At 44.4% G+C, this 10,386-nt stretch overlaps 1 protein-coding gene across 3 annotated transcripts in view; it reads left to right on the forward strand.

Annotated features, from left to right (window-relative positions):
* Positions 1–10,066, forward strand: part of LOC142698202 (protein kinase C delta type-like) — a 329,486-nt gene extending 319,420 nt beyond the window's left edge. For 2 of the 3 annotated variants that reach the window (XR_012865729.1, XM_075847848.1), the window contains 2 exons: positions 7,732–8,261; positions 8,429–10,066. Coding sequence is in view for 1 of the 3 variants with exons in the window: in XM_075847848.1 (XP_075703963.1) it covers positions 8,164–8,261; positions 8,429–8,987 (657 nt within the window). In the remaining 2 variants the exon portion in view is untranslated. Of the gene's footprint in view, positions 1–6,040; positions 6,567–7,731; positions 8,262–8,428 lie in introns of those variants that run through there. The other variant, XR_012865728.1, reaches the window with a different exon arrangement.
* The last annotated feature ends 320 nt before the right edge of the window (positions 10,067–10,386 follow it).

The raw sequence follows: 10,386 nt of genomic DNA on the forward strand, positions 1-10,386 counted from the left end.
ATTGAGGGGCCTTGAGGGCGGACGTCCGCCCTGACGGCCGTCAGCTGCGCATTCCGCAGCAGGACGCGGTTTTGCATTGGCTGGGATTTAGAGGTATGTTGTGGAGACGGGTTTTAGCAGAGTTTCAGACATACTCTCGGCTGGATAAGGTTCCGGAAGTCCTGGTATTGCACGTGGGGGGAAATGATTTGGGGGTTCGCCCTTTTCGGGAGTTGGTGTGGGATATCAAACATGATATGTTGTGTTTGTGGGCATCTTATCCCGGCCTAGTGATAGTTTGGTCGGACATAGTTCCAAGGAAGCATTGGCGGCTGGCTAGGTCGGTGGATTAATAAGGCTCGCATAAAAGTGAATCGGGCAGTGTCCCGTTTTGTGGCCAAGAATGGGGGCATTTGTGTGCGGCACAGGGATTTGGAGTCAGGAGTAGGTAATTACTGGAGGAGTGATGGGGTGCATCTGACCAAGGTTGGGATTGATTTGTGGAGCCTGGCACTAGCAGAAGGAATTGAAAGGGCGTTGGTGGTGTGGCGGAACTCACAGGCTTAAGGTGGTCAAGGCCTGTTTCGCTGTGGCGGGGGGAGTCCTTGAGGTTGATCAGTACGAAATGGTGGGGGGGTCGCATTGGGGGTATGCGTCCCCCAAAAAAGGTACATGGTTTGAAGACTTCATAGGGTATTATCCCTTTCAAGTGGTCTTCTGGTGGTTGGAGCCATCTGCAGAGGTGAGCGGTGCCTCCGAGCTGGTTTACGGCTGGAGGTAAATTGTTGGTGGTGGTTGCAGATGGCTAACTCGAGGTAAAACATTTCTAAAAATGGCTTCAAGGACTTCCCCTGCTCGGATTAATGTTAATGTTAATTGTTATTTATGATACTGACCCATGTTGGGTCATGTGAATTATAGGAGGAATTCTCTGGTTGGATTCCTAATTAGTTATCCGAATTCTGTGGCCATTTCACATTCAACCTCGGTTGTCACGTGTCTTTTCTTAGAGGTAGGGGTGATAAAAGAAAGGATAAGTAGAAGGTTCAATAACACACGACTCTACTTAGGCAAGTCATGCGTCTCACAAATGTTCTTCTGTGTGATCCAAACACCTCAAACTTCGATTCGTCTGTCCATAACACTTTTTTCCAATCTTCCTCTGTCCAATGTCTGTGTGCTTTTGCCCATATTAATCTTTTCCTTTTATTAGCCAGTCTCAGATAAGGCTTTTTCTTTGCCACTCTGCCCTGAAGGCCAGCATCCCGGAGTCACCTCTTCACTGTAGACGTTGACACTGGCGTTTTGCGGGTACTATTTAATGAAGCTGCCAGTTGAGGGCCCGTGAGGCGTCTATTTCTCAAACTAGAGACTCTAATGTACTTGTCTTGTTGCTCAGTTGTGCAGCGGGGCCTCCCACTTCTCTTTCTACTCTGGTTAGAGCCTGTTTGTGCTGTCCTCTGAAGGGAGTAGTACACACCGTTGTAGGAAATCTGCAGTTTCTTGGCAATTTCTCGCATGGAATAGCCTTCATTTCTAAGAACAAGAATAGACTGTCGAGTTTCACATGAAAGCTCTATTTTTCTAGCCATTTTGAGAGTTTAATCGAACCCACAAATGTGATGCTCCAGATTCTCAACTAGCTCAAAGGAAGGTCAGTTTTATGGCTCCTCTAAACAGCAAAACTGTTTACAGCGGTGCTAACATAATTGCACAAGGGTTTTCAAGTGTTTTCTAATCATCCATTAGCCTTCTAACACAGTTAGCAAACACAATGCACCATTAGAACACTGGAGTGATGGTTGCTGGAAATGGGCCTCTATACACCTATGTAGATATTGCATTAAAAACCAGATGTTTGCAGCTAGAATAGTCATTTACCACATTAACAATGTATAGAGTGTATTTCTGATTAATTTAATGTTATCTTCATTGAAAAAAACTGTGCTTTTCTTTCAAAAATAAGGAAATTTCTAAGTGACCCTAAACTTTTGAACGGTAGTGTATATGGTCTGCAGAATGCCTGTGTAGGACTGATATCTGTCACTATATGGTGGGAATATTGGTCTTTGTTTTACTACACACGTTTTTAGTACACAATTAAGAGTGTTCACATTATTTCTATATAGTGGAAGTGTAGACCCCCAAGAATTATTTCCTTTGGTAGGTCCAAGGTACCTCAGTCAGACACTGAGTGTACACATCCTTGCATTAAAATATTGTATTACTGTCTGTAGCCTTAGAGGAGAATTTATTAACCTTGCTAAGCCGCTTATCTGGGATAGAAAAGTCCCAAAAGTCGCAATTTGCGGGAACGTTTTTGGTCAGTTTACGCTGCCTTTGGCACTTTTTTGAAAAGTGTGTGGTGCTTTGCTTTTGTATGCTCTGGGACGCCTCTAGTTTCTTCTGAACCTGGGCCCAGACTGTGGACAGTTCCCGATGAACGAGATCTACCTCGGGATTGTTGGAACCACCAGATGAAACAGAGGAGAACCGTGGATTAAACCCAAAATTACAGAAAAATGGGGAGACCTCTGATGAGTGACTGACCCGGTTATTAAGGGAAAATTTGGCGAGGGAAATGAAGGAGACCCAATCATATTGACAGTCAGAGATAAAACACCTTAAATATTGTTCTAGAGACTGATTAGTCCTCCAGAACGGACCCCTAAATAAATATAGACCCAAGACTAGACCCCTAAATAAATACAGACCCCAGACCAGTTCCCTAAATAAATACAGACCACAGACCAGACCCCTAAATAAATACAGATCCAAGACTAGACCCCTAAATAAATACAGACCCAAGACTAGACCCCTAAATAAATACAGACCCAGACCAGACCCCTAAATAAATGCAGACCCCAGACCAGACCCCTAAATAAATACAGACCCCAGACCAGACCCCTAAATAATTACAGACCCCAGACCAGACCCCTAAATAAATACAGACCCCAGACCAGACTCCTAAATAAATACAGACGCTAGACCGGACCCCTAAATAAATACAGACCCCAGACCAGACCTCTAAATAAATACAGACCCCAGACCAGACCCCTAAATAAATACAGACCCCAGACCAGACCACTAAATAAATGCAGACCCCAGACCAGACCCCTAAATAAATACAGACCCCAGACCAGACTCCTAAATAAATACAGATGCTAGACCGGACCCCTAAATAAATACAGACCCCAGACCAGACCTCTAAATAAATACAGACCCCAGACCAGACCCCTAAATAAATACAGACCCCAGACCAGACCCCTAAATACATACAGACCCCAGACCAGACCACTAAATAAATACAGGCCCCAGACCGGACCCCTAAATAATTACAGACCCCTAAAACAATCCGATAGAATACCAACAGACAGAATTCAATAAAAAATAGTGCTCAAAGAGGTAATAGGTAATAAACTGTAAAGCATCGTTGCTGACTATATTACATGCACTATATTGAATCCTGAGTGAAAACCAAGATATACTTGGTGCATCGATCAACAATTTACATGAGATTAAACCAAGAAAATATGATCGACTTCAGCACACGATATTTGAAAAAATATACAAATTTTTATTAAATTACATACATGAGACAATTAAAAAGTAGAACAGGGGATGAGTCACACAACAAAAGACGTCAAAATCAGTGAAAAACCGGGTAAGAGTATAATGTCACTGTGTACATGTTACGTTATAACAGCAGAAGTGAAACATGCATATGATAAGATCGAGAAGTGATATTCAATTGAAATCAGGGCTGATTAGGGCCAAGTATGTCCAAAGATGACAAAAATATAGTCGTAATAAAATATAGTACTGGTAATGGAAGCGATATCTATGTAAGAGCAAAAAGTAAGTACGAATCGCAGATGTACAGCAGTACCATATCTCAGATAGATTGAAGTCAGTGGATGATCAAGAATAATAAGCAATCAGGGCCGATTGGGGCCAAGTATGTCCAAAGAAGACAAGAAATATAGTCGTAAGAAAATATAGTACTGGTAATGGAAGCGATATCTATGTAAGAGCAAAAAGTAAGTACGAATCGCAGATGTACAGCAGTACCATATCTCAGATAGATTGAAGTCAGTGGATGATCAAGAATAATAAGCAATCAGGGCCGATTGGGGCCAAGTATGTCCAAAGACGACAAGAAATATAGTCGTAAGAAAATATAGTACTGGTAACCCTAAAACAATGCAGACCACAGACCAGACCACTAAATAATTACAGACCCCAGACCAGACCCCTAAATGAATTCAGACTACAGACCGGACCCCTAATAAAATACAGACCCCAGAGTGGACCCCTAAATAAATACAGACCCCGAGCTAGACCCCTAAATAAATGCAGACCCCAGACTGGACCCCTAAATAAATACAGACCCCAGACCAGACCCCTAAATGAATTCAGACTACAGACCGGACCCCTAATAAAATACAGACCCCAGAGTGGACCCCTAAATAAATACAGACCCCGAGCTAGACCCCTAAATAAATGCAGACCCCAGACTGGACCCCTAAATAAATACAGACCCCAGACCAGACCCTTAAATCAATGCAGACCACAGACCAGACCCCTAAATAATTACAGACCCCTAAAACAATGCAGACCACAGACCAGACCACTAAATAATTACAGACCCCAGAAGAGACCCCTAAATGAATTCAGACTACAGACCGGACCCTTAAATCACACAGACCTCAGACTGGACCCCTAAAAAAATACAGACCACAGACTGGACCCCTAAATAAATACAGACCCCAGACTAGACCCCTAAAAGAATACAGACCCCAGACTAGACCCCTAAAAGAATACAGACCCCAGACTAGACCCCTAAAAGAATACAGACCCCAGACCAGACCCCTAAATAAATACAGACCCCAGACCAGACACCTAAATAGATTCAGACCCCAGACCGGACCGCTAAATAAATACAAACCCCAGACTAGACCCCTAAATGAATACAGACTCCAAACCAGACCCCTAAATAAATAGACCCCAGAGCAGAGCACTAAATCAATGGAGACCACAGACCAGACCCCTAAATAATTACAGACCCCAGACCCGACCCCTAAATATTTACAAACCCCAGACCAGACACCTAAATAAATTCAGACCCCAGACCGGACCCCTAAATAAATACACACCCCAGACTGGACCCCTAAATAAATACAGACCCCAGACTAGACCCCTAAATGAATACAGACTCCAAACCAGACCCCTAAATAAATAGACCCCAGAGCAGAGCACTAAATCAATGGAGACCACAGACCAGACCCCTAAATAATTACAGACCCCAGACCCGACCCCTAAATATTTACAAACCCCAGACCAGACACCTAAATAAATTCAGACCCCAGACCGGACCCCTAAATAAATACACACCCCAGACTGGACTCCTAAATAAATACAGACCCCAGACTAGACCCCTAAATGAATACAGACTCCAAACCAGACCCCTAAATAAATAGACCCCAGAGCAGAGCACTAAATCAATGGAGACCACAGACCAGACCCCTAAATAATTACAGACCCCAGACCCGACCCCTAAATATTTACAAACCCCAGACCAGACACCTAAATAAATTCAGACCCCAGACCGGACCCCTAAATAAATACACACCCCAGACTGGACCCCTAAATAAATACAGACCCCAGACTAGACCCCTAAATGAATACAGACTCCAAACCAGACCCCTAAATAAATACAGACCCCAGACCAGACCCCTAAATAAATACAGACCCCAGACTAGACCCCTAAATAAATGCAGACCCCAGAGCAGACCCCTAAATAAATACAGACCCCAGACCAGACCCCTAAATCAATGAAGACCACAGACCAGTCCCCTAAATAAATACAGACCCCAGACTAGACCCCTAAATAAATACAGACCCCATACGGAACCCCTAAATAAATACAGACTCCAAACCAGACCCCTAAATAAATACAGACCCCAGACCGGACCCCTAAATAAATACAGACCCCTAAATATAAACCCAGATTCTATATTGTGGATGAAAAGGGTTTTGCCAATAACCTGAGCAAATAACCGTTGTTTATCTCTACTGTAGGAGTGGCATGTATTGCTACTGTGTTCTGCAGACCCCTGACCAGGCCATAAGAAACCCTGGTTGGGAAACACAGCTCTGGACACTAGACTGGCACTCATGATGCCCACATCAGACATGGCAGAGCAGGTTACTGCCAGGCAGGTGCCACCTGAGGATTCCATGACCTCTGACATCACGTGACCTGCACACGACCAACTGCCGTTTACTTTCAACTGTCGACGGCAGCGATCGGACTGAAGTCTACAGGTAGGAAGATATTGGTGAAAATGGCGTCCAATGGACATGGAGAAGACGGCGAGAAGAGAGAAGAGGAGAAGAGGAAGAGGGAGGAGGACAGCGTCACCGGATTCAAGAAGAAGAGGAGAGGAGCCAAGGACAGAGGATTGGAGGATGAGGAGCCAAGACCTGGGAGCAGCCAAGACCCTGGAACATCCAGCCCCTATGCCAGGCTTACCATCAGCCGCTTCACCATCCACCAGGTCCTGGGTAGGGGCAGCTTTGGCAAAGTGAGTATAATATCGAAATATTTCATTTTATAGGGTGGTAAACCTAAAGTTGACCTTTTATCTCCATCAATTGTTCTCTGTTGTCACCATGTTATGCTGGATGGATGATGGGTGTAGTGTTCTCCTATGGGATGCCTAATAGGACATCCAGAAGTATTCCTGCCCCCATAACCACTACTTTAGTTTTTCATTTTAGTATTTTTCTGTCGACATATGAGAGATTTTGATTTTTGGGGGCACGAGTTGTCGTTTTTAATGGCTCCATTCAATGTTCCATATCATTTACTGGGAACATTGTAAAAGGCTGTTTTTTTTTAGGTGAAATAGCAAAAAAAAACAAAACAGCAATTCCTCCATTGGTTTAATAATTTGGCTTTTATGGTGTTAACTAAGTGGTAAAAATGACACGTTACCTTTATTCTGCGGGTCAGTACAATAACGGGGATACCAAAATTATATTGGTTTATTTTTTATACTTTTTATCCAATAAAAACAATTTGTAAAAACATTAATTTGTTGTGTCTCCATATTCTGAAACCCCGAATTTTTTTTATTTTTCTGTTGATGGGGCGGTGTGAGGACTTCTTTTTTGTGGGGCGAGCTGTACTGTTTATTGGTACTATTTTGGGTTACATAAAACTTTTAATCACTTTTTAACTTTTTATTCCATTTTTCGAGGAGCTAAACAAAACGAAATAGAAAAAAGTTTATTTCTTTATTTTGACTGCAATATTTATGTATCGCTTGAATTGTTCTTTTAGCCTCCCCCTATTAAGCTTAGTAGGAGGACCAAGTTGGCAGACCTTGGGGTCTTCATTAGGCCCCCTGGCTGCCATGACAACTATCTACACACTGTGATCGCGTTGCGGGTAGGGGTTATGGGGTGACAGCGGGAGCTTACCTCTATTTAACTGTTTAGATGCCACGGTCGCTATTATAGCGTATGATCCTGCTCCTTACTACCCCCACCAACTAAGATAATTATGTCAAATGTGGGTTAGGCGTGAAGACCTCTCCATACAGGGCCCAACAGCAGACACTGCATTATGCTGGGAGCTCAGCTTTGTTCTGCTGTAGAGTCCTGGGCACTACTCGACTGACCCACCTCTCTGTCCACCTCTGTTCCTTCTTCTTCTCATGAGGAATCTCCATTTGTTTTCCTCAGGTGGTCCTGGCATCAGTCCCCGGCCGAAACACCTACATGGCCGTAAAAATGATCACCAAACGGGACAATACGGACGAAATTATGAGAGAGCGGCGGATACTCCTAGCGGCCAGACACTGCCCGTTCCTATGCCACCTCTATGCCGCACATCAATCTGAGGAGCGGGCATTTTTTATCACGGAGTATCTGTCCGGTGGCAGCCTGGAGGCTTTGATCAGGATGTGCGGCTGCTTGAACATCGGCAACGTAAGGCGAGTAAATAATCAGGAGACTGAGGGGGGTGGAAAGAAGAAAAGGTGAGGGGGGAGGTCAGATGAAGGATAATACAGAGAATGCAGAATACAGGCTGCCATAATCAGCGCCTCCTCTCTGCTAGAGACCGCACACACTCCATCATAACATGATATTAGGGAATTGATAGAGGAAGATTTCATGACATTGAGACTCCACTCTGTTCTCCCCATCAGATTCTACACAGCAGAGATGATATGTGGCCTCCAGTTCCTCCATGGACACAACATCGTCCACCGGTAAGCAGAACTTCCCCCTTCTTTCATTCTCCTTTACATGCTGGAAACAGTGCACCCAGCTTTCCTACACTCCTGAATGGCTATTCTGCTTGGTGGTGCAATGACCCATCCCCCGTCTCCTGGATCACTGGGCGGATTTGTCATTCTCTCGTCTTATTTCTTTGCAGAGATCTAAAGCCGGAGAATATAATGTTGGATGCAGATGGCCACGTCCGTATCATCGACCTGGGATTGGCCCAAGATGGCGTCACCGCCTCCAATAAGATCCGTGGAGTGTCGGGAACGTTGCATTACATGGCCCCCGAGGTGCTTCTTAGAAAAAAATACGGCTCCGCAGTTGACTGGTGGAGCCTGGGGATTGTGGTGTCCAGGATGGCAGCAGGACGCTCCCCATTTTACAACGGCCCCGTCAGGCAAATGGCTATCAAAGCCATCACCACCGCGAAGCCTAAATTTCCAACTTGGCTTAATCCTGACGTGAAACATCTGACCAAGAGACTGGTCCGTAAAAATTCTAAGAGGCGCCTCGGTGTGTGCGGGAACATCAGAGAGCATCCATTCTTCTCCACCATCGGCTGGGAGGAACTGCAGGAGAGGAGGGCACAGCCACCATTTACACCATTTGTGCCCGTTCTGGAGAACCAACATCTGAAGTGGCCAGAGAATAACAAAGCCCTTCACCCCTTGGCCGGGTTCAGCTTCATGTCACCAAGCTGGACCCGATAAGATCTCAGGACAAGGGCCCAGAACTTCATGCCTCCTGACCCGCGCCTCAAGTCTCTGCTGCTGTATGTCACCTCGGCTGCCCAGACCATCATCTCTCTCCTTACCATCTTCATGCCACACCTCTGCCATCTTGCTGCTGCACCAGAGCCTTGACTTGCCATCCTCCAATCCCAGGCAGGCATCTGACATCACTCCAGCCTGAAGATCCTCTACACCCCCCAGGAGCGGCCTGTGCTTAGTTTCCATCTGGGGAGATCAGGAATAATAGCCGCATGTTGTAGTCCTGGGGCCGGAGCGGCCATTATACCTGATCTCACCTCAGCACAGGCCAGGTAAGTAATGCACCCACATCACCCACATCACTCACATCACCCACATCACCCCACTATATAATAAGTATAGACACCACACTACATGATAAGTATAGACACCCGCATATAGACACATAGTACATTTAGATTAGACTTTAGCCTTTGATCCTGGGATTATTCTGATCGCCATATTTGGGGTCAGGAAGGAATTTTCCCCCCTTAATATGAGGACAATTGGCTCATTCCTCAAAGGGGGTTTTCGCCTTCCTCTGGATCAACACGGCCTTAAATAGGTTTAGGATGATAGAGTAATAAGTAGTAACACACATAAGTAACATAATATAAATATAGAAAATAATTAAAAATAAATCTTAATTTAATACAATTTATAGTTTACACATAAATAAATACAGCAGTTCATTAAAAATAATAATAAATAAATGAATAATTTTCCCCTAGTCTTTCCCCATATTACACATGTTACACTTCAGCCTTTGATCCTGGGATTTATGCCGATCGCCATATTTGGGGTCAGGAAGGAATTTTCCCCCCCTAATATGAGGACAATTGGCTCATTCCTCACAGGGGGTTTTCGCCTTCTTCTGGATCACCACGGCCTTTAGATAGGTTTAGTATAATAGATAAATAGATGACACATACATATACACAGTATATAATAATAGTAGTCTTAATACTTCTAGAATAATCTCCTAATAATAAAATATAACCTTCCCTTATCTGTAAATAAAACTTTCCTTTTACCCCCTACATCTTTGTGCTTGTTTTTATTCCCATTGGACTTCTGTGTAGTAAATGTTGTGCGAGCTCTGAGACCCCCACCAATCACTAGAACGAAGCAGCTGAAGGTCTCGTGTGAGCGCTCAGCCGCTTCCTGTCTGTTCGGCTTTTTCCGGAAAAATGTATCGGCTCATAGACTTTCTATTGAGTCCGTTCACCGATACATTTATTTCTGGAAAAAGCCGAACAAACACGAAGCGACTGAGCGCTCACACGGGGGCTTCAGCTGCTTCATTCTAGTGATTGGTGGGGGTCTCAGTGCTCGGACCCCCACCAATCCAATCTTCTGA

This window comes from Rhinoderma darwinii (assembly GCF_050947455.1).
Source record: "Rhinoderma darwinii isolate aRhiDar2 chromosome 12 unlocalized genomic scaffold, aRhiDar2.hap1 SUPER_12_unloc_7, whole genome shotgun sequence".
Classification (NCBI taxonomy): domain Eukaryota; kingdom Metazoa; phylum Chordata; class Amphibia; order Anura; family Rhinodermatidae; genus Rhinoderma; species Rhinoderma darwinii.